This window comes from Sciurus carolinensis, chromosome 3 (genome assembly GCF_902686445.1).
Source record: "Sciurus carolinensis chromosome 3, mSciCar1.2, whole genome shotgun sequence".
Lineage (NCBI taxonomy): Eukaryota > Metazoa > Chordata > Mammalia > Rodentia > Sciuridae > Sciurus > Sciurus carolinensis.
This window is the reverse complement of record NC_062215.1, coordinates 110,401,169-110,426,034: the sequence shown is the minus strand read 5'-3', so window position 1 is coordinate 110,426,034 and position 24,866 is coordinate 110,401,169. Positions and strand designations below refer to the sequence as shown.

General features: G+C 36.1%; 1 protein-coding gene and 1 pseudogene across 2 annotated transcripts in view; one reads left to right on the top strand and one right to left on the bottom strand.

Annotated features, from left to right (window-relative positions):
* The window catches only part of LOC124980455 (CD302 antigen), a 133,165-nt gene that overhangs the window by 69,682 nt on the left and 38,617 nt on the right, over positions 1-24,866 (top strand). The window contains exons 28-35 of one of the 2 annotated variants that reach the window (XM_047546022.1): positions 1,235-1,351; positions 4,247-4,441; positions 9,164-9,390; positions 10,425-10,593; positions 13,817-13,966; positions 17,362-17,484; positions 18,757-18,924; positions 20,839-22,378. In XM_047546022.1, coding sequence (XP_047401978.1) covers positions 1,235-1,351; positions 4,247-4,441; positions 9,164-9,390; positions 10,425-10,593; positions 13,817-13,966; positions 17,362-17,484; positions 18,757-18,924; positions 20,839-21,017 — 1,328 coding nt within the window. In that variant the 3' untranslated portion in view covers positions 21,018-22,378. Of the gene's footprint in view, positions 1-1,234; positions 1,352-4,246; positions 4,442-9,163; positions 9,391-10,424; positions 10,594-13,816; positions 13,967-17,361; positions 17,485-18,756; positions 18,925-20,838; positions 22,379-24,866 lie in introns of those variants that run through there. The other variant, XM_047546025.1, reaches the window with a different exon arrangement.
* Positions 23,266-24,253, bottom strand: LOC124980459 (glyceraldehyde-3-phosphate dehydrogenase-like; annotated as a pseudogene).

Below are 24,866 nucleotides of genomic sequence, written 5' to 3'. Positions count from 1 at the left end.
GATAGAACTTTTGGAACTGTGAACTTTGTGAGAAGTACCTTTGGAAAATATCAAGCCATTATTCCCCAAAGTGTGCTCTGTGTAACACTAGTCTTGAGAGATGTCCTGCAAAAAAAAGATTGAGAAATACTTGACTTCAAAACCTCGTTTTAACATTCTCGAAGTCATTAACCGATTTTAATACTGGCGTAAATGAACGAGTTTAACTTTGTTTTAACTACTATTTACAACATTTTACCTGCATAGATCGAGTCTGAGAAAACCCCTTGCTAATTTCCTGAAATACACATTTTAGAAATACTAGACTTTTTAAATCTTAATATAATAGTGACCTGATGGAGTGACCAGCACCCTGACAGAAAAGGTTCCTGCTTAGGAGGTGTGAGCCGCCTGAGAAAATGAAAAGTCTGAAATATTCAGTAAAAGATTAAAGACAAAGCCAAAGAATGGATTTAAAAAGAGGAACGCCTGATGGGTCTTCCAGTCCTGATAGGAACTGGAACTGAACAACTGAAGAAGGCCCCAATTCTTTATTTAAGGGGGAGCACATCAAAGGCAGGGATAAGGTTTCAGTCGGAGGAGTTTTATTTTGGTGCTTGTTTCCTTGTGTGGCGGGGTCTTGCGGTAACAGGTTGACTGGCATTTGGCAGACTACACCCACCTCGGGAAGGCTGTGCTTACAACTTGAACAGTGAGCAGGTCAGGGTGCCAGCATAAAGTGCGCAGTCTCACACCGGGGATTTCCTCCTGGGAGTTTCCAAGACAGCAACTTCCCTGCCTATGGCTGGAACATGGCTCAATTCATGCACATGGTTCATAGATGACTCCCAGCAGTGATCTCTAAAGAAAAAGAAGTTGTGTCTTATAGTCCATTTCAGAGACTTTTTCTTATAACAGAGTATTCTTTAATAGTATGTCATTAATATAGGTGGGTTTGTGCCACCTGGATGATGAGCTCTAAATGGGGAAGAGTTAAATGAATCAATGTCTAAAATTCTTTACTTGGATACTAGTTTTCCACTATACTGTAGGACCCAGTTTAACATTTAAATGTTTGAATACTTATTTTGTTCATTATAGTATAACGAGATAGCTTTAGTTTACATATCTTTCTAATTTTTCAGTATTGTTTTGAAGAATATTAAATTGGGGAATAAAACTTTCTAAATTTGTCAAACAAAATAAAATGTTCCAGATAATTAATTATTAAAATTATCAACTTCTTATTTAACAGATTCAAAATCACATATGTTGAGTATACGAGACGAAAAGGAGAATAACTTTGTTCTTGAGCAACTTCTGTACTTCAATTATATGGCTTCATGGGTCATGTTAGGAATAACTTATGAAAGTAAGTTGTAAATCTGCCAATTTTCTCTTTTTATATTAGTACTTCATTATAGCCTACTTAACAAACTGTGGAAGTCTAGTTCTTCAAAGTACATGTTTATCAATATACAAAAATATAATTATATAAGGACTGGAGATAAAAGTGTGGTAAAACCCTTGCTTAGCATGTATGAAGCTCTGTGTTTGATTGCCAATATTGCCAAAAAATTTTTTAAAGTATAGCTATGTACATAATATAACTTATACACATAACAAGACAGTTTTTATGTCTCTGCTAATGCCATTGTTATACCTTTACCACCAAGCTGAGAGTTAAATAGTGGGAAATAATTTCTGCCCTCCACTCTTCCTTCTAGAAACTCAAGACTAACTAAAAATGACCACACTTGCATATAAATCTCCAGTACTTACCTTATATCTCTACTATGTAGAATGAATGAGAACAGAATCACACTTTATTACTAGTGTTTCACCTTTGGGTTTATAACACTGGCTTGGGGTATGTGTAGGGTAAGCAACAGGGAAACAACACTCCTGGTCTAACAGTGGGATAGAACATTTGAAAATTGGATTAAATGCCACTGATCCAAAATGTGATTGATATGAAATTTTTAAAAACACTGCATCTAATATACACAAGACCAATTTAGAAAGACAGAGGCATACTGAAACCTGTGAAAGTTATGAAATTACAGAAAAGAAAATCTTACTGTGGGTGTAAAGTATGAAAAACATACATTTCACCTAGAAAGGGGCACAGGACAAGAAGTCAGAAGTAGGGTAGAAAAGGAAGGTAAGTTACTCAAATCTGACGTTTAAAAAATATATGCTTTTTTTCTGCTTACCCAGCTGCTGCTTAGAGTTGCCACTGTTTTCTTTAATTTTTTTTTGTAGTTGTCCATGGACCCTTATTTTATTTATTTATATGCGGTACTGAGATTCGAACCCAATGCCTCATGCATGCTAGACAAATGCTCTACCACTGAGCCACAACTCCAGCCCCTTTAAATGTTTATTCTTGCAAGGGAGTTAATGAAGATTAAACTATGAAGCAATGTGTAAGACTTGAACTGCTAGATGAGGATGAGTTCATCACAGTAGGACTTAATTGACCCAAGGCTTTCTTCAACAGCACTTAAGTACCTTTAAATTTAGGGGTAGGAAAAAAAATGGAGAAAAATGTGGTAGAAAGTTCTAGGCTTTCCCTGAAAGTGGAAGAAACAATGATCTTGTATTGATCATTGGAAAACAAACCCAGGATTCAGAGATTGAAAATAGATACTCTGATGTAATTTGTAGAAATATCTTCTACATTCTGTAAAAGCATTTTCATATCTGAAGACTTCAAGTTATCTTAATTTCTTTTATAAAATGTATAGGTAACAAAAATTTTACTAAAACATGTAGACATATAAAGGGACATAGAAGGATTTTTTTTTTCAGGCAAACACTAAATTTGGTTTAAATCTAATTTTTACTGACAATTTTATATCCACAAGTCACTGTTTTAGTTACTTAATTTTATATCCGTAAGTCACTGTTTTAGTTACTTTAAAATATTACAGAATATTTAAAATTGGATATAGCACCTCTACAAAGAGCTTTGGTTTTTAAAACCTTCTAGCTTTTCAACAGTGGGACCTTGAATAGAAATTACTAAGCTAATATGGCAGCTGAGAGCTACTTCAAGCCAGGTAAAAAAGTGACCTTTTGTCACAGCAACTTTAGAATATAACACTGCATGTTGCATTGTTCAGAAAAATGAAACCTTTAAAGTTCCAGAGAAAGAAAAATGATGTGGGAAACATACAGGGATAAAGCAGAAAGCAAGAACCAAGTCATACGCACAGCCTTTGAGGTGTGCTGTTGGTGCCAGCCCATGCTTAGGTGTATTGCTCTGGGAGACATTAATCAGTGACCAGGACTGCAGTGGGTATGGTAGGTAAAGATGGTGTCACTCTTCATTCCAGCTTGTAATTTGAACAGACTTAGCATCTGTTTTATTTTTAACTCTTTATTGAGACATATTCCTGTACCAAACAATCCAGTCACTTACAATGTACAGTTTAATGGCTTTTAATAGTCACAGAGTTGTACAACCATCACTGTCTCAAAAAGAAACACCACACCCATAAGTATTCCCTTCCTGCCCCTCCCCATTTCCTACTAGACTCCAGCCTTTAGCAACCACCAATCTATTGTCTGTCTCTACAAATTATCTATTCTCGACAGTTCATATAAATGGGATCATACAGTATGTGATATTTCCCCTTTAGCATAAAGCTTTCAAGGTTCATCCTGTAGCATATATCAGTATGTCATTCCTTTCTGTGACTGAATAATGTCCCAAACTATAGATACACCATATTTTATTTCCATTCATCAGTTGGTGGATAGTTAGGTTGTTTTCACATTTTTGGTTATTAGGAATAATACTTCTCTGAACGTTCATGTGTAAGCTTTTGTGCAGACATGTTTCTATTTCTCCTGATTTACACCTCGGTTATATACTTCCTAATAGAATTCCTGGGTCTTTTATTTAACCCTTTGAAGATTGTTTTCAAAAAGAATCTGTATTTTTTCCATTTCTATTATCAGTGTATGAGAGTTCCAATTTCTTCATACCTATACTAACTTTTATTTCTGTTTTTTTTTTTTTATTACAGTCCACCAAGTGGGTGTCAAGTGATATCTCATTTAGGGTTTTTATTGTATATCCCTGATGGCTTATTAAGTATCTTTACATGTGCTTATTGACTATTTGTATATCATCTTTGAAGAAATCTTTTAGAAGGAAGGAAAAGGAGACAGAAAATCAGTTGTTTGAAATAGTAACCCTGTTCCTGTAAGTTTTGATTTAATCTCTAAGCATAGTAAAAACATGTTTCTTCTCTAGATAATTCTCTGATGTGGTTTGATAAGACCATGCTGTCTTTTACACACTGGCGAGCTGGAAGACCCACTGTAAAAAATGGCAAGTTTTTGGCTGGGTTGAGTACTGACGGCTTCTGGGATATTCTGACCTTTAATGTTATTGAAGAAACACTTAATTTTTACCAGCACAGCATTCTCGCTTGTAAAATTGAAATGGGTAAGTATGCAAAGATGAATTTCCATTCCAAGGAAGGAGAGTGCAAAGCAAAAGCTCTAATGGTGGGAATCATGCAGCTGTGCTGAGTTCTTCATTCAGTCCCATGACAGGTGCTGCAGAGGTTACAGAGGAGGAGAAGGCCCGGGTCAGGGTGGGGCCTGGTGTCCCGGCCTCCACCCGGAATAAAACGTAGTTGGGGAGACACCATGAACTTGCTTGTAATATGTAGGAGTGTTAGAGTACTTGGTACAAACCAAAGAGCTGAACAAAAACAGGAATAATGGAAGAAAGGAATGCCTCCAGGAGGAAGTGACACTTGGTTGGGCCTTAAAGGATGGATAAGGAAATAAGAAGAAAGTAAGGAGGTATGTTTGGGGAGAGTTTTGACATTCCAGACAAAAGTAATGTCTCTTGACCTTGCCTAATCAATCCTTAAACAAATCCATTGTGAAATGCATGTTTAAATCTTCACAGCTGAAGATGGTTGTCGCTACCACCCTGCTCTCAGCTCTCTGCTGCCACAGAGCGCATCGCAGTTCACCCTGGCTCATCATCTCCCTCATAATGCTGCAGCATAGCATCCGGGCATCCCCTATCATCAGTTACCTGGAGTCCTTGTGAACTTTTTTGACTTCAGAAACCAGCCCCTCTTCCCTATTTCTAGGCCTCCTCCCAGCCCCCATCTGTTTCCCATTCTTGCTCATTAAGCATTTTTTTTTTCAGGCTGATTTCTTAAGTTGTCTCCCTGTGTAGATTATGTCCAGCTTCATATTTGTACCTTTATTTATTTTTTTCTTCCTGACAAGAAGCTTTCCATTTTCTTCTCTTTTTTCATTTTTAATAAAGTTTTCATTTTTTAAATAACTTTATAAAAAGTTGCACAAATAGTGCAGTTCCCAGGTACCCACAGCCACTCTCCCCAGATGACATTAGCATGTCACAATGAATAAGCCAGTATTGATACATTGTTATTAACTAAAGTCGCTACATTATTTCCTTAGATTTCACCAAATGCCTTTTTCAGTTCAGGATTCTCTCCAGGAAGGCCATTGCAGTCAGTCATCACATCCCTTTAGCCTCCCCTTGTCTGTGATGTTTCCTCGGGGTTTTCTTGTTTTTGACAACTTTGATGGTTTTGAGGAGCACTGGTCATGCGTTTTGTAGAAGACCCCTCTGCTGGTTTAGCTGATGTTTTTCTCATGATTAAACTGGAGCCTTGAGTTGGGAGTAGGGGACCACAGATGTAAGGTGTTATTTTCATCATATAATGAATGGTACAAGCAATATGTCTTATCACTAGATTTGAACCTCGATGGCTCGGCCCAAGGCAGTGTTTATGAGGTTTCTCTGTGGTACAGAACTCTTTCCCCTTCTCCACGCTGCACTCTTTGTAAAGGAGCTACTGCACGCAGTCCCCACTTACAGGATCGACCCTTATCCTCTACCTTCCTGAGGGAGGAGTATCTATATGAATTACTTGTAATTCTGCATAAAAGATCTGTCTTCTTCCATTTAAAATTCAGTCATTTATTTGTACATTATTTATTAATTTATATTTTTTATTTTATGTTATATATATTATTTATATATTTACACTTATTTTTACCTCATTTATTTATGTTGTTTATTTGGTTTTTTAATTTATTTTTATTATAAACAAATGGCATACATCTTGTTTCTCTGTTTGTACATGAAGTAGAGGCATACCATTTGTGTAATCATACATTTACATAGGGTAATGGTGTTTGATTCATTCTGTTATTTTTTTCCTTCCTCCCCACCCCTCCCATCCCTTTTCTCTCTACACAGTTCCTCTTTCCTCCATTCTTACCTCCTTCCCACCCCCCATTATGTGTCATCATCCACTTATTAGCGATATCATTCTTCCTTTGGATTTTTGAGATTGGCTTATCTCACTTAGCATGATATTCTCCAGTTTCATCCATTTGCCTGCAAATGCCATAATTTTATCATTCTTTACGGCTGAGTAATATTCCATTGTATATATATACCACATTTTCTTTATCCATTCATCAATTGAAGGACATCTAGGTTGGTTCCACAATCTGGCTATTGTGAACGGAGCAGCTATGAACATTGGTGTGGCTGTATCTCTGTAGTATGCTGATTTTAAGTCCTTTGGGTATACCCACAATAGCCAGATTGTGGAACCAACCTAGATGTCCTTCAATTGATGAATGGATAAAGAAAATGTGGTATATATATACAATGGAATATTACTCAGCCGTAAAGAATGATAAAATTATGGCATTTGCAGGCAAATGGATGAAACTGGAGAATATCATGCTAAGTGAGATAAGCCAATCTCAAAAATCCAAAGGAAGAATGATATCGCTAATAAGTGGATGATGACACATAATGGGGGGTGGGAGGGGTTAGTGTTGGGGTTGGAGTTGGGTTTAGGGAGGGGGGCAGGAATGGAGGAAGGAAGGACTGTATAGAGGGAGGGGAGGGGTGGGAGGGGTGGGGGAGAAGGGAAAAAAATGGCAGAATGAATCAAACAACATTATCCTATGTAAATTTATGATTACACAAATGGTATGCCTTTATGCCATGTACAGGCAGAGAAACAACATGTATCCCATTTGTTTACAAAAAAAAAAAAATGTTAAATAAAAAAAAAAAAAATGGTGGTTCCATTCCAAGTTTTCTAAGGAATCTCCACACTGCTTTCTAGAGTGGCTGCGCTAATTTGCAAGCCCACCAGCAATGTATGAGTGTACCTTTTTCCCCATATCCTCGCCAAAACCTATTATTGCTTGTATTCTTATAATCACCATTCTAATTGGGGTGAGATGGAATCTTAGGGTAGTTTTGATTTGCATTTCTCTTATCACTAGAGATGTTGAACATTTTTTCATATATCTGTTGATTGCTTGTAGATCTTCTTCTGTGAAGTGTCTGTTCATTTCCTTAGCCCATTTGTTGATTGGGTTATTTGTATTCTTGGAGTAGTTTTTTGAGTTCTTTATATATTCTGGAAACTAGTGCTCTATCTGAAGTATGAGTGGCAAAGATTTTCTCCCACTCTGTAGGCTCTCTCTTCACATTGCTGATAGTTTCCTTTGCTGAGAGAAAGCTTTTTAGTTTGAATCTCTCCCAGTTATTGATTCTTGCTTTTATTTCCTGTGCTATGGGAGTCCTGTTAAGGAAGTCTGATCCTAAGCCAACATGTTGAAGATTTGGACCTACTTTTTCTTCTATAAGATGCAGGGTCTCTGGTCTGATTCCAAGGTCCTTGATCCATTTTGAGTTGAGTTTTGTGCAGGGTGAGAGATAGGGGTTTAGTTTCATTCTGCTGCATATGGATTTCCAGTTTTCCCAGCACCATTTGTTGAAAAGGCTATCTTTTCTCCATTGCATATTTTTGGCACCTTTGTCTAGTATGAGAAAATTGTATTTATTTGGGTTTGTGTCCGTGTCCTCTATTCTCTATCATTGATCTACCTGTCTGTTTTGGTACCAATACCATGCCATTTTTGTTACTATTGCTTTGTAGTATAGTCGAAGTTCTGGTTCTCTTTCTGCTAAGGATTTCTTTAGCTATTCTGGGTTTCTTATTCTTCCAAATGAATTTAATGATTGCTTGCTCTATTTCTGTGAGGTACATCATTGGGATTTTAATTGGAATTGCATTGAATCTGTATAGCACTTTTAGTAGTATGGCCATTTTGACAATATTAATTCTGCCTATCCAAGAACATGGGAGATCTTTCCATCTTCTAAGGTTTTCTTTAATTTCTTTCTTTAGTGTTTTGTAGTTCTCATTGTAGAGGTCTTTCACCTCTTTTGTTAGATTGATTCCCAAGTATTTTATTTGTTTTTAGTGTTTTATTACTTCCTGGATGCCGTACTTTTTATTCTTACTTTTGCCTGACTCTCTATCCTAGTGTGCACTCATGGTTATTTGTTTTATACTTTGGATTATTATCCAACATATATTGCATCACTTACTGCTTTGTTCAAGTTGTTCCAGTTTTGCCCAGTGAGCTCTTTCCCTTAGCTGCAGGGTCCCTTTGAAATAGCCTCATTGTTGTGGGGTTTTGTTGTCTATTGCTTGTTTTCAGCTCTTCCTTACTTTTTGGATAACTTATTTCTCTTTAGTCTGAATTTCTCCTGGCCCTCCAGACCTGGTTTTCCAAGCAGGCTTGAATGCAAATAAATCTCTCCTTCACAGTCAGTCTCACATATCTTAGTGGTTAGCAGTTTTGTCATAATTTCAGGTATTGCTGCTTTCTGTCTCCAGATATTATGTGAGCTTCTTAAATAAAGGCAATATTTATACCTTTTAAAAAAATCAACCAGACAATATAAGAGCCTATTATATGTTTGGTGACAATAAGAAAAATAAAGTAGGCTTCAACTACCCTTATGTATAATAAAATCAGTTTTATTTAATTTGTAAATGATTGCATGTCATTTTATCCAAAATATGTATTGGGAATAATTTAAATTTAATTACTGCTGGGTGTAGGGGCACACACCTGTAACCCCAGTGACTCGGGAGGTAAGGCAGGAGGATCTCAAAGCCAGCCTCAGCAAAAGTGAGGTACTAAGCAACTCAGTGAGACCCTGTCTCTAAATAAAACACAATATAGGACTGGAGATGTGTCTCAGTGGTTGAGTGTCCCTGAGTTCAATCCCCAGTACAAAAAAAAAAAAAAAAAATTTAATTACTAACATTTATTTTAAATGTTATAGTTGACTACAAGGAAGAACATAATACTACACTGCCACAATTTATTCAATACGAAGATGGTATTTATAATGTTATTCAGAGAAAGCTAACATGGTATGAAGCATTAAACACATGTTCTCAAAGTGGAGGTCATTTGGCAAGTGTTCATAATGAAAATGGCCAGGTCTTTCTGGAAGATATTGCAAAACGTGATGGATTTCCACTGTGGGTTGGGCTCTCAAGTCATGATGTAAGTCTTGTTTTGTTTTTCAAAAATTTTCTAAATCTGTTACTTCGAAGATTAGAAACTTGTGCATAAATATTAACTCAAAGCACAGTATCAGATTCAGTCCTAGAACTCCATCATGGAACAAATGAAAAATTATATTTGTAGAATGCACTGGGGTAAATGGCCAGACCATCCCAAGTACCCAAGGAATCCATTTCTCAATAGCACCTTTTATAGCCACTATGGGACTGACCAATTGCAAAGCTGGTGAAAAGGCAACAGAAGCAGAAAAATCTGAATTTCAGTACTACTAACTGGTCTTCCATTTCTGTGCTAGCTGATCATAAGCATCTTACTTAACCACTGTAACCCAATTTCCTCATATGTAAAATCAGGGTAATAATATTTCATTGAAATTTTAATATAAGAATTTATGTAAATTGCCAGGTAAATTGTTCAACACAGTAGGACTTATATGTACACTTTTTTCCCACTTTTCTGCTAGAAATTAGCACTGCTTAAGATTAATATTCTGCTGGAATATTAGTTCCACTATTTTAATCCTATTAATTAATGTAGTCTTCCCATTTTGATTTTCTTGGGAAATAGTTTCCTTTTCTAGACCTGCTACTTGATGGCCTCTGTAATGTGGAAATTGTAGCCAGACACACAAACCACAAAACACAGAAAACGATATCCAGAGCAATATGAAGATTGGAATTATAAATATGTAATTATGATAAGTGGAAGACACTTGCATGTCATTTAATTTCAAATGTTATGTAGAACTCATCCTTTAAAAAAATAAATCCATAAGTGTAACTCTTACTTAAATTGTGCCAGAGCAAAAGTTCCAAATCACTGCATCAAAAGTAAATTTCTGATTATGCAGATCTAATACATCCAGACCTATAACATATATCCAGAACAGTGATATTTGTGAGCAAATAATTTGCATTCCATTCTAATACTTCTTTAAGTATGTAAATTGTTCTTTATGTCATTTTTGAAGGCATGCATCTGAGCTTAGATTGTCTCCATTATTCTTAAAACAGGGGAATGAATCAAGTTTTGAATGGTCTGATGGCAGTGTACTTGACTACATCCCATGGAAAGACCAAAAATCTCCTGGAAATTGTTTGGTCTTGGATCCAAAAGGAATTTGGAAACATGAAAAATGCAACTCTGTTAAGGATGGTGCCATTTGCTATAAACCTACAAAAGGTAAGATTTGATTTTAAATAGCTGTTTAACTAAAATATGACATAATTTATGCACATAATTACTCAATGAAAATATTCATATATTTTAAATAAGGCTTATCCACAAATTCTATAAAAATAGTTTTGATACTTTGTGAATAAAAACAAATATTATATGTCCTCCCAGGGAATTTGTTCCCAAAGACTTTCATTCTATCACTAAATAAGTTTTACTCCAGAATCTGTGAATTCTAGTTTCATATAACAGTGTTTTTCAAAGGCTGAGATGCTCCTTTAAAGGTTGAGATGCTTCTTTAAAGTATAATCAAGAACTGACTTCTCATTTGTTAGACACAGAAAAATGGAATTTTTTAGAAAAACAATTGGAATACCTGAGAAACATGATAAAGCATAGAGAAATGAAGAGAAATTAGTCTCAGAGAAGTAGACTTTATAGGATGAAGGAGAATGATAGCATGATCAAACGAGAGTTCTGTGCTATTCTGGGTTGAATAGTAACCCCCGCCAAATTCCTATCCACTCAGGACTTCAGAATGTCCTGAAATAGTCCTTAGGGCTGGGGAGATAGCTCAGCTGGTAGAGTGCTTGGCTTGCAAGCACGAGGCCCTGAGTTCGATCCCCAGTACCGCAAAAAAAAAAAAAAAAAAAGAAAGAAATAGTCCTTGTAAATGTAGCATATTGGAATGAGGTCATACTGGATTACAGTGGGCCCTAAATCCACTGACTGTTGTCCTAATAAGGAAACACAGACACTGGGGGAAGAAGGCCACAGGAGGACAGAGGCAGTGATGACAGTGACAGAGCTGCAAGCCAAGGATTGCCAGCAACCACCAGAAGACAGCAGAGGCATGAAACAGATTCTCCCAGAGAACCTCCGCAAAGAACACCTCAAACACCATCTCCATTTCAGACTTCTAGCCTCCATAACCATAAGTGAATAAACCTCTGTTGTGTCAAACCACAAACTAAATTGCTTATGGCAATTTAGTATAGCAGACCTCGGAAACTCATACAAGAGCCAACTTTAAAGACTGAATTTTCAAAAACCAGAAAATAACACGCTAGTGAAGATGTGGAAAAAATGGGAACTTTATGCATTGTCGGTAGGAATATTAAATGGTATAGCCACTGTAGATAATAGTACGGCAGTTCCTCAAAACTTAAAGATTACCTTATGATCCAGCCATTCCACTTCTGGATATACACTCAGTGGAACTAATAACAGGGACTCTGATAGGTATCTCTACAACCATGTTGATAGCAACATAATTCATAAACTAACCACTGGCATCCACCCAGCTGTCCCTCAGTGCATCCATTCATCAATGAATAAGCAAAGTGTGATGCACACACACATAACACACAGGAATATTATTCAGCCTTAAAAATTATTTACACATGCTACAATATAACTTAACCTCGAAAACAGTATACTAAGTGAAATCAGCTGGTCATAAAATAACAAATATTATATTATTCTACTTATATGAGCTATTTAGAGTTCTTAATTTCACAGAAAGTAACATGGAGATTATCAGGATGTAGAGAGGATGAAGACTGGAGAATTATTGTTTATGGGTATAGTTTCAGTTTTGCAAGATGAACAACTTCTAGATATGGGTAGAGTTGATGGTTGCCAAGAAATGTGAATGTACATAATACCTCTGAACTGCACATTTAAAAATGGTTAAAATGGGCCAGGCATGATGGCACATGCCTGTAATTCCAGTGGCTTGGGAGACTGAGGAAGGAGGATCACACGTCAAAACCAGCCTCAGCAACTTAGCAAGGCACTAAGCAACTGCATGAGAACCTGTCTCTTTAAAATACAAAAAAGAACTAGGGATGTAGCTCAGTGGTTAAGCACCCCTGGGTTCCTTTACCAGTACCAAAAGTATATATAAAAATAAAAACAATTAAGATGGTAAATTATATGTTGTCTATATTTTACCACAATAAAAAAAAAAAAAAACTTGGATCTTCTTGAACAGAACTATAGGAGGAGCTGAGGACATAGCTAGGGTGGTCGAGTACTTGCCTAACATTCACAAGGCTCTAGGTTAGATCCCCAGCATCAAACAACAACAAAAAGAACATAAAGAACATAACAAACCTAACACAATGTAGGCCCCTGTTAAAAAAAGAAAAGAAAAAAGTCAAGAATTGGAAGCAAAACTTCAAGAACAGGAAGTGAAAACAATGTATGCAACCCAAGGCAGCCCAGTTTCAGACAGTACTACAAACAGACAGACTTTGAAAATAAGGTATCTCTATATGTTCTCAGTGTGAGATGAATTTTTTAAAAGATTTAGAAAAGTCCATCAGTCTTAGTGATCCCATGGTATCCAGTGGTTCCGCATGATTTGGATCAAATGAAACAATACACAGCTAATCCAGTGTGACAATGGAGTAATCCATAATGTTCCTTTGGCAAACCAATTATTTTCACAAGGTGGTTGAAGAAAGAACATACTAGTATTATCTCCTTGCACCAGCATTAATGAGGAATTGTCAGATTACTGACTGGAACCAGGTACATACTTGACTCAGATAATCTGTACCTCACCAATGGGATGTTGGTAATTTACTTTTTAGTTCTTGTATGCTTCTCTGTTGGAATTAATAACAGGCAATAACAGTCCAGTTTCATTGTATAGGTTTCATGTATTACTTAGCACAACTTAAAAATCACACACTTTAAGTGGAATTGAAGGGAATTTTAAGAACTGAGAAGACATACCTACTCTTTTGACTTAGAGAGTTTACTGTGCTGATATATTTGTAAACCAAATTACCAAGTTTTTACTTGTGAGTATGACTTCTAAAAATAGTTTTTTTATAAGTTTAGGTAAATGTAGGCTTATATTATCATAATTAAAAAGGAATTCAAAGAAAGGATGAATTTTTAATTATTACTTCAGGGTAGTTTCAGGTTTACCCCACCCGTATTTGTTTCTTTTCCCAGTTTGCCTTTCTAGTTGTTTTTACTTTAGTCTAAAATCATCTTACAAGATAAGTGTTTTCCTCCTCTATTGTCCAGGTTTTAAAAATGGTATCACAAAAAGCTAAGGAGAATGTGTATTTATAGATCATGCTGTGTGCCTATTGAGATAGATGCTTCTTACTCACAAAAGCAACAGTTTTAAATAGGGGCATTTAATTAGGTTTGGAAAGGCAATCTTTCATCTTTGCTTTATTCCTGCTATGTCTTAACATTTTTACAGCAAAAGAACTGTCCCCTCATTCATACTCCTCAAGATGTCCAACAGCAAAAGAGAATGGGTCACAGTGGATCCAGTATAGGGATCACTGTTACATGGCTGACCAGGCATTGCACAGTTTCTCAGAAGCCAAAAAATTGTGTTCAGAACTTGGTGAGTTAAACTTCATTGATTTTATTTGATTCAATAATTTAATTCTTAGAAATTTTTCTTAAGAAAATAATTTGAAATAATGATTATATTTTGGACAATATTTTTAAAGTATCCACCATTTTATAATGGCATTATAAACTATTTGCTCAGTGGATAGAGACATGGTCAAGTATTTTATGATGTAAAAAGCTCAGTGCAATTTTGAAATAGTCTTTAAAAATTATCAGTGTAAGATTTCATGGTAACCAGGAATTTCCTCTTCTGTAACATATTTTCACATGCAGATAAGAATATATTCTCTAGACAAATCTTTTGGTTGGTATTATATAAACATTCTACAAATTTTATAACATTAGCATTTATCTTTATGTATATGTTATATACAGAATGCAAATGTCTTCTTAAAATGTGACTTCCATCTTTAATGGATTGGTATTCCTCAAATAGAGACCTCAAACTTACAACTTTTTGGTAATATATGGGAAATCAGTTTGGTCTCATTATTGGACTGCAATGCAGTGTATTTCAAATGATGTTCTCGTTATAGAAGACTGGGAGTCAACACCTTTTTTTGGCTGCAGTTGAGATCCAAATTAATAGTGGATTGAACTAGCTGGTAGTTTAGTTCTCTTGTTTGTAGAAGTCCAGAGTCAGTCCAGGGCTAGAATAGTGGTTTTGTTCCACCTTCTTTAGGGACCCTAACTCCCTTCACCCCTCAGATATTGTCCTTATCTCATACAACCAAGAGCTAGAGCTCCAGTTATCACATCATTTCTTAATGTATATTTTTTTAGCATTTTATTTGTTTATTTATTTTTGACAGTGATAAACTTTAAAATTTTTTTTCATACATGTATATAGGGTAATAATGTCTGTCTCAATCTACCATCCTTCCCATCCCCACCCACCCCACCCCTCCCCTTTAATGTGTATTTTAATGGCAAAAAAAAAAAAAAAAAAAAACTGAATAAAGGCAGCCAGAAAAAAAAAAGTTTTTAAATTATCAATATAAAAATAAGTACATAGAAAATAAAAGTTAGAAGAAAATAAGAAATGCTATGTGAGCCAGGTGCCCAACTGTAATCCCTTTGACATGGGAGGCAGAGGCAGGAGGATTACAAGTTCGAGGCCAGTCTCAGCAACTTATCAGGACTCTGTCTCCAAAATAAAATTTAGAAAGGGGTGGGTAGCACATACCTGTAATCCCAGTGGCTTGGGTGACTGAGGCCAGAGGAGCACAAGTTCAAAGCCAGCCTCAGCAACTTAGCAAGACCCTAAAGTAACTTAGTGAGACCCTGTTTCAAAATGAAAAATTTTTAAAAAGGACTGGAGATGTGGCTCAGTGGTTAAGTGACCCTGGGTTCAATCCTCAGTACAAAAAAAAACAACAACAACAAAAAAACAACTAAGTAAACTGTTAAGTAAAAATGATGACAAATAAAAGTTTTAATATAACTAGTTTTGCTTAGATAAAAGGGGTAACTTTTTCAAAAAGTTGACTAAGTAGTAAATAAAAATTATCCATTAGTTATTAATAAGTACGCTTAGCCTGGCCAGGATAACAAAATCAAAGTATGTGCTGTCCATCATTCTGAATAGGATTGCCACACATCCTCAGAGCCCTGTGACAGGACTTTTGTCTTCATGTTTAGATATTTCAGAAAGAGCAGCAATGATTGGCTCCTTCCCGTAATAAATTTAGCCTATAGTTATAATGTAAAATGACTTCTAGGGCAACCACCTAGAATATTTCAAAGATAGAAATTATTATCTGTTTCCTTGGATAGCAATTCAGCCAGGCAGATGATATTTAGCTAATTTATTTGCTAACTCTTATAAAGACACTTGGTTAATTAAAAAGTCTCCGAGTTACTGCTTAACTACATAATGGAAATTGTGTGGGAACTGTTGTGTGTTACACATATATGTGCATGATGGGAACTATTGTAAGCTGTATATATGCTTTGGAAGTCAGAAACTGCTTCCTCCTAAGGGAGAAAATAGAAAGACTTAATGTAAATAGAGTGTGTGGATTAAGCATTTAAGCTTTTGAAATGACTGTCTGGGTTCAAATCCCACCCCCCACACACTTCCATAGTGGAAGTTATGCAAGTGTTTCTTTTTTCTCATCTGAACAGTGGGAATGAAAATAGTACTTACTTCAAAGGTTGGTATAGTTTGGGCTTTAGGAATGCATGGAGGGAGATCATGTATGCAGAGGTAGCACAGTGCCCTGCAAATAGTGAACTCTCTCAGGCTATTCTTATTATTAAAAGATTGAGATTGACTTTCCAATTCTGTAACTAGTTAGCTGCATAAACCTTAACAATTTAATTTCCTGAAGTCTCAGTTTCCTTGTCTGTAAAATAGTGCTAATATCTTCCAGCATGGTCTACCAGGTTGTACAATATTAAACAAGGTAACATATAAGACACCTGCACATTTCAGTGTTCAATAAAGGGATGAAGCCTTTCCTTTGTCCCCTCTTAAAACAATACCCATTACAAAAGAAATACTTCAGCTCAAGTGCAGATAGGCTTGCTGCTGTTGAGGACTATTTGATTTCATTTGAGGTTGAGTTCCAAGAGTAGTTATTATTTATTTCTATTCCTTACCCGATGCTGGTGATAACCAGAATCTTCTTTGAAGGTTTAGGGTACCTATCACACTTCAAGAATACTCATTCATTCAATTCCATGCTATTTTTAGGAATTTATAATAAGCATAATAAGGAACATTTATATGTGATGATATTAAAGGAAGGATAATGTTCCCCAGTATCCCAAACCTATTTGTGTTTAAAACTGAGTACAAATGCTTGTTGAGGAAAGAATGCCAAAAAATCTGCTGGGCATGGTGGTGTATAACTGTAATCCCAGTGGCTCGGGAGGCTGAGGCAGGAGGACCACGAGTTCAAAGCCAGCCCCAGCAATTTAGTGAGGCGCTAAGGACTCAGTGAGACTTTGTCTCTAAATAAAATACAAAAATAGGACTGGGGATGTGGCTCAGTGGTTAAGTATACCTGAGTTCAATCCCTGGTACCCACCCCCAAAACAATCTGCAGGTTGACACATATTTCTATCATCATAAACCCCAGTTCTTATGACTCCTGTTCAAATACAAATATTTTTCTTAGGCAGCCCTAAGATTTAACAATATTGCCAGATAAATATTTCAAAGCTACATGAAATTTCTACATATAAATTTTCAGTGTAGAAATGTTCCTATTATTTTTGGAAATACTTTTTAAATTTTGACATGAGTTTTTTAAACAGTCTCTGTGAAAAGCTTGAATTTTTCAGTGATCTTGTTCATCACAGATATTTTATTCAGATGGTTAGTTTAGAATAAACCACTTGCCAGTTTTCACAAAGCAATTTATTTTCCTTCAACAGATCATTCTGCAACTATTGTCACCCTAGAGGATGAAAACGAGAATAAATTTGTGAGCACATTGATAAGGGAAAATAATAACATCACCATGAGAGTTTGGCTGGGATTATCCCAACAGTCTATTGGTAAGTGACACATTTGTGTGTGCAGTGTGCCAAGAGGGTTCTATCCTGCCCTAAATACCCAGTCAGCCCTGTTCAAGAATTTCAAATGGTGGCTACTATAGTGTTTCTCACTGATGAATAAGCTAGGTCTGCTGGCTGTTCTGGAGCTTTTAAATTTTGAATGAATATGTAAGTAACTTATTAATAATGATGGAAAACTTTAATGAAATAGAACATCAGGTTGAATCAGCTAGAATTGTTCTAGAGGCTTATTTCCTAAGATCCTTGAATCAACATCAGGACATATTTTTATTCTCCTATAGCAATGTTGTGTCCTGTATCTCCATAAGGAACCCATGACTATTTCCCTTAGAGTCCTAGTGTCTATCGCCCCAAAGTTTTGCAGCTTATATATAACTCTGTTATTCAGAAATGTATCGTCTTGTTATTCCTTTCCCTCATAGGATATTTTACCACGGGTCAAAATTGTCTTATCCCCAGCACTGCAAAACAAAAAAGTCTTAATATTGATTTTTTTTCCACCTAGCTTACTAAAATTGAAGATAATTGATTTAAAAAGAATATGTAGAAAAATTTTTCCATAAGAAATAATATGGGGTTTGAGTGAAGTTGGAATTGATAAAAAGAAGTTAAGCATATAAATTTGGTAGAATAAGAAATATGTTTCACACTTTATGCAAAATTGAGTGTTAAATAATTTAAATGTGAATTTAAATATTAAATAGTTCTCAAAAACATGAATGGAATCAAACTTGGCCTTCTAAATGACGGTAATGATCCTGTGTTCACAGGATCACTACAAGATGGTGCTACCTGGGCTGGAAACAAACATGGAGTCAGGGGGTGTGATTCCTGAGCCCTCTAGGACCTGTCCTCCTCCAGAAGCATAACTTTTTTCAATGAATTTTCCTAAAGAAGGGAAGATATCCCTAAAAACTATCACATGATAAATGTTCACACACCCTGCATATTAATCAAAACATCATGTTCTATATCAGTATCCAATAGAACTTTTTATAAAGATGAAAATATTCTATTTCTTCACTAAGAGTATTCACCAGCCAGATGGCTACCTGAGTTCTTGAAATCTAGCAACAAGTATAAACTAAATATCTTATTTAAATTTTTTTGTTCATTTTTAATATATTTCATTTTTAAGTAGTGGCTATCATAGGACAACACCATTCTAAATAAATGAGTTATTCAAGCCACATGTCTTCAACCCAGTAATTAAGTAACAATAACATAGTTGTATTTAATATCATTCTCCAGATCATTCTTGGAATTGGGTAGATGGATCCAAAGTGACATTCGTCAGATGGGAAAATAAAAGTAAGAGTGGCGATGGCAAATGTAGTATTTTGTTAGCTTCCAATGAAACTTGGGAAAAGGTTGAATGTTCACGTGGCTATGGAAGAGTTGTCTGCAAAGTTCCTCTGGGTAAGTATGTAACCTGTCCTTAAGAAAACATTCAGCAGAACAGATCAAAAAATAAATGTATTGTCCAATTATACACTAAGTTTTTGTACTTGGTCCTGAGGTATTTATAAAGTATATCCAAAAATCGTCATTAAAATCTTAGAGCTTTTCTCCCTGAAAAATAGATTGCAATAAACAGTAAATGCATAAGACATCTAGCTTCCCAAAGGAAACTATTAAATAATCTAAACATTAATTATTTCCTCAGAAAAATGGAAGCTGCCAAAGTATTAGAGAGGTAATTTCTTTGAAAACATTCTTAAGATGTATTTTATTCCTTAGGTTGAATATATAAAAGCTTAAAGGTCTCTTTCTGAAGTTTGCTTGCTTCCTTTCTCCCCATTCCCATAAAACTCATGATTAATTTTAAAACAAGTAAAAACTAGATTTAATACTTACAACTCTTCAAGATACCTGAAGGAAATCATAATTTGAAGTTAAGTTTCATCATGAATTAATAGATAAAATAACTATAAAATATTTTAACTTCATTTATGGAGAAAACTAAATTTTTCACATTAACATTTTATAAGATCTAGCATAAAACTTTCCATTTTGGTATAAATATTAAAGATAAAACTCCAACTGTAAGTACTTGGTATCTTTTTATGCATGCATTCATTCAGCAATTATTCAGTGTCTCCTCTTTGTTATGACTCACTCTACATGCTGGGGCGTACCTGGGAACAGACAGATCAGATACCTCTTCTCACAGAGTTTACATTCTAGTGGAAGAAAATACGTAAACAAGCAGGTCAGTCTTTGCAAGAGAGGAAAATATCCAATGGTTATAAACTGTGTGACTAGGTGAATGACTGCTTTAGATTAGCTGACCAGGGAAGAGCTGGAGAGACAAGCTGAAATCTGAAAAGTCAGCCCAGCAGAGATCAGGGGAAGGCACAGCAGGCAGAAAACCAGGGCAGCAGAGCACCTGAGACTGATTGAGCCTTCCTAGAGCTCAAGGAAGAGCTTTAAAGTAGCAGGGGCCAGACAGACTTAGAAGCAAGGGTCAGAGGCAGTTGGAAGATTGGCAGAGTGTGTGCGTAGGAGGGCAGGGGAGGTTAGAATGGGATAGGGATAGGGTGTTATAAATTAAAGAGTTCTATTTGTCGGCTTTGAGTTGTCCATATGGGGAAGAGATAGCTACATGGAGATTTCTAGTATCTAGTAGAATATATGAGAGAGACAGGGCATCAACATAGAGGTGGTGTTTAAACCTGTGCGTCAGGGCTGGGTGTGTAGCTATGAGAGAATGCTGGCCATGGCTGATAAAGCCCAGGGTTCCATCCCTAGCACAGGATAGGAATCGGACAGGATTCTATTGTCATGGAACAGAATGAACCCATGTGGGCAGCACACAGAGAAGGGGAATGCTAGGGGCTAAACGAGGTCATTCTTGAGGCTTAAATTATTTTTGAAGCAAATAATACTTTATTTGGCCCTAGGTCAAACACAACAATTTACAGTTTTTAGCAATTTGCTATCAAGGGAGGATAATGAATGAGAAGTGATATTTCCAAGGAACTGAAATTGATTTCCATGAACATATGAGTTTGTTGGGATGAAACCGACTACTATGTGTAACTCAAAAAAAAAAGGTGGTGGTAACGGAAAGTGGAAATAATGACAGTGCTTTAATTTCTTTGGAAGAAAATTCCAATATCAACAAAAAGAATTTCAGTGAACATTTAAATTTGAAAAGAATGCATTAAATGTTTGATGATTAGTTTGAATTTTTGGTTCAAGCTGTAAAACAATCAGGTATTTAGTGTCTTTAATTTGGACATGGCTTATGTATGTGACTCACACCTTAATGAACAAAATCAATAATAACATCACCAGTGCATTCTGTCTTCCAATGTCAATGTATTCCAGGCCCTGATTACAGAGGAATAGCTATCACGTTTGCGGTGCTAAGTGTCTTAGCTCTCATCAGTGGGCTGATTTGGTTCCTCTACCAAAGAAACCGTTTCCACTGGTCAGGCTTCTCATCAGTTCGGTATGAACAAGGAGTGAATGAAGAGGAGATTATGCTTCCTTCTTTCCATGAATAAATTCTTCTAAAAGTTTGCTTATTTGCACTACTATGTTAAGAAAAATGAGCCACTTAGATTTTCCCCAGTGTCAGTATTTACTCTGCTCCACAGAAGTCTTAAGTACTTTTTCAGTTGATTCCTTGCAATGCTGATATACACAGTTGTCCACTAAATGCCGTGTTTTTAAATTCTGCTTAATAGAATGGAAAGGACTTGAAGCTGGAACTAGTCCAAACTATTGTTGACAGAGTAAGTTTAGCTAATGTGAATTATCTCTGTAAGAATGTGGCTGGTAACTAGGATGTGTATATAATTTAATGGCATTTTAAACATAACTTATTAGAAAATTAAAACTGGCACCTTACCAGTTCACACATCTACCCTTTACTTTTTAAGAGCATCTGACATAATGCAAAATGAGTACCTCAAAGCAAAAACCCAACTGCAAATAATACCAACATTGTTTCAGAATAGCCAGTTGCAGCATTTGGGAAAAATTATTACACAGTGAGACATGCTTAGTTTTTATACAGCAAAATGATGCCTGTTGGCAAGATGATCCTTATAATACTCCAAAGATATTTCATACCAATATGATTTACATGGAAATGTTTCTTCTATTCATAATTACTCACAAAACAATGGATTTTAAAGAAGATTTAATACTTAACATTTTCTAAGGCATGAGAACATTATTGTTAGATTGATTAGGTACCCTATAGCAGTGTGTTTTGTGTTTTCTGTTTAGTACATTGGACTTTCCTTTTTAAAGGGACTCAGCTAGGGATGAGACTGAACATTTTACAATTTACATTTCACATAGCATGTCAACTTTTGACTAAGAATTTTTTTACTTTGTTATCTTTTTACATGAGCTTAACAGAGGAGTCTATGAAGGAAATTGTTTAACTTGCATTTGAAAAAACAATTTTATAGTGAAACTCTAAACTTTATGATTATTACTAAAATGTTTAAAATTTTGAATGATTAAGGATACATTATTTGTAGTTTTTTTTTTAATTTTGCCACCTAGAATATACTCACAATACTAGCATCCACTACATACAGTGAATGTTTTATTCAGTGTTTTACTTATATTTGTACTTAAAAGTATTTTTGTACAAAACATAGATTTTATTTTAAATTTAGAGTGTTTATACTATCATAAAGTTGTAAATAATTTTCTAAGACAGTTTCAATATAGCTACAATTGTCCTAATTATTTTAATTAAAATATCATTTATATTTTAGTTCTCTTGACATGTGATCTATACAATTTTGGTCATTTAAAGTTTCCTCAAAAGAACTAAATCAACTTGATGTGAAAAGTACAGCTGTATATAGTGATGATGGCATAATAAAGTTGTTTTATCTTTTAAGTTAAAGTATTGAAGTTGATTCTTTTTGAAAAAAACACGTCTAGTTTGGGCTTTCCTATGTTAGGAATATAGTTATGATGAGAAATAAAATGTCCAGTTATTTTAAATCAATGCATTCTTTAACGATTTTGTGAGCACTTTTTTAAAGAATAAATCATTCCTACATCTCTGAATGTTTGATTTTATTTAGTTTCCTTTTAAGATTCCTCCTTTGGTGTGTCTCTTAACTATGAGGATCATCAGGGATTCCTTTTTATTTCCTATTCTTTGCACTCCCTTGAGTAGGTCCTGTTCACTGCCTCCCCTGAGTCATTTCTTAGCACGTTCGTTGTTCAGTACATAGCCCAGGTTCATATTTTCAGTTACTCCCTGAAAGAGTTACATGGACGTCCTTCTTAACACGTCCAGAACTGCCCCTAAGGGTTTCCTTCCCTCATTTCTGCTGTTCCTGGTGTCTCTAAAGAACTAAAAGACAACCCATTCCAGTCTTCCCTAACTAACCCAACTACTACATAAAGTCTGACAAAATTGGTCTCATAAAACCAGGCACCTAGAAAGCAAGTCAGTAGTCCTAACAATGGAGTACAGGGGAACCAATATCAAAGTGACACTAATAATCACCTTCCCCCTCCCCAGCATTTCCCTTCCCTGATTCTAGGGCAAGATATTTTCTTTCTTTTTTGGGGGGTGTACAGTGAACTTTACTAATGGTATGTGACAGTAGGGCTCCCTAAGCCCCTCCCTTTCTTCAGGGGGTCTGGGATGGAAATTGGGAGAAGGGGAGATTCTCAGTGTGTTGAGGGACTGAGTTAGGGGCAAGGATTCCCCAGCAGCTGAGGCCTCTCTCTTCCTCTGTGTTCTTGCTAGGGTCGGTGGTCCAGGGGCTCTTATTCCTTGGAGGCCATGTGGACCATAATGTTCACCACCCTATTGCTGTAGCCAAAGTAATTGTCGTACCAGGAAATGAGCTCGACAGAGTGGTCATTGAGGGCAATGCCGGCCCCAGCATCAAAGAGGGAAGAGTGGGTATCATTATTAAATTCACAGGAGATGACCTGGTCCTCGCTGTAACCCACGATACCCTTGAGGGGCCCCTCTGATGCCTGCTTCACCACCTTCTTGATGTCATGGTATTTGGCAGCTTTCTCCAGATGACAGGTCAGATCCACAACTGACATATCAGGGATGGGCACATGGAAAGCCATGCCAGTGAGCTTCCCATTCAGTTCAGGGATGACCTTGCCCACAACCTTGGCAGCTCCAGTGGATGCAGGGATGATATTCTGGGCAGCCCCACGGTCATCATGCCACAGTTTCCCAGAAGGGCCATCCATAGTCTTCTGAGTAGCAATGGTGGCGTGAACTGTGGTCATGAGTCCTTCCACAATGCCAAAGTTGTCATGTATGACCTTGGTCAGGGGGTCTAAGCCATTGATGGTACAGGAGGCCCTGCTCAAAATCTTGAGGGAGTTGTCATACTTCTCATGGTTCACGCCCATCACAAACATGGAGGCATCAGCAGAAGGGGTAGAGTGCCCTTTTGGCACTACTCTTCAAATGAGCCCTGGCTTTTTCCATGGTAGTGAAGACACCAGTGGATCCCACAACATATTCAGCATCAGCATCGCCCCATTTGATGTTAGTGTCATCTTGGTCCTGGAAGATGGAGATGAACTTTCCATCCACAACAAATTTCCCATTCTCAGTCTTGACTGTACCATTGTATTTATCAAGGGTAGAATCATACTGGTCATGTAAACCATGTAATTGAGGTCAATGAAGGGGTCATTGATGGCAACAACGTCCATTTTGCCAGAGTTGAAATCAGCCCAGGTGACCAATACAGCCAAATCTACTCACTCCGACCCTCACCATCGTGTCTCAGGGATGAGGCTGGCACTGCATGAGTTGAGAAGAAGTGACTGTCTCAAGATATTTTCATTATCTGGCAATTCTGTGCTGCGAAGGACTACTGTAGTCTTAGGAACACTCAATCCTGACCACGCTGCTGAGATTTTTACAGAGAAAGCCAGAGGTTCAGACACTTTCATTCTTAGTCTCATCTAATCCTAAAACCATCTTGAGAAGCAAAGACTTAATTGTTTTTAATTAGTTCAACAACTTTATCTTGCTTAAGAAGACAAATTTAGTTCTCAATATGCTTTTTTTTTTAGAATTTAAAAATAGCTTATTATTAAATTTATTTAAAAATAATAATGAGCTGTGACTACATTTTACATAATTAACATTTTTTATTATTATTGTATACAAATGGGATACATGTTGTTTCTCTATTTGTACATGGAGTCAAGGTCAATATGCTTTTTTTTACTAGACCTCATGATCTGTACAGTTATCTATAATTTCTTGTATAGTCTAAATTAAAATATTCTATGTCTACATCTCAAAAAATTTATAATACACGTATTTCTTTTTCTCCCTGAACTATATTAACCACAAGCAGGACTCAAGAAATTTCTTTTCCATT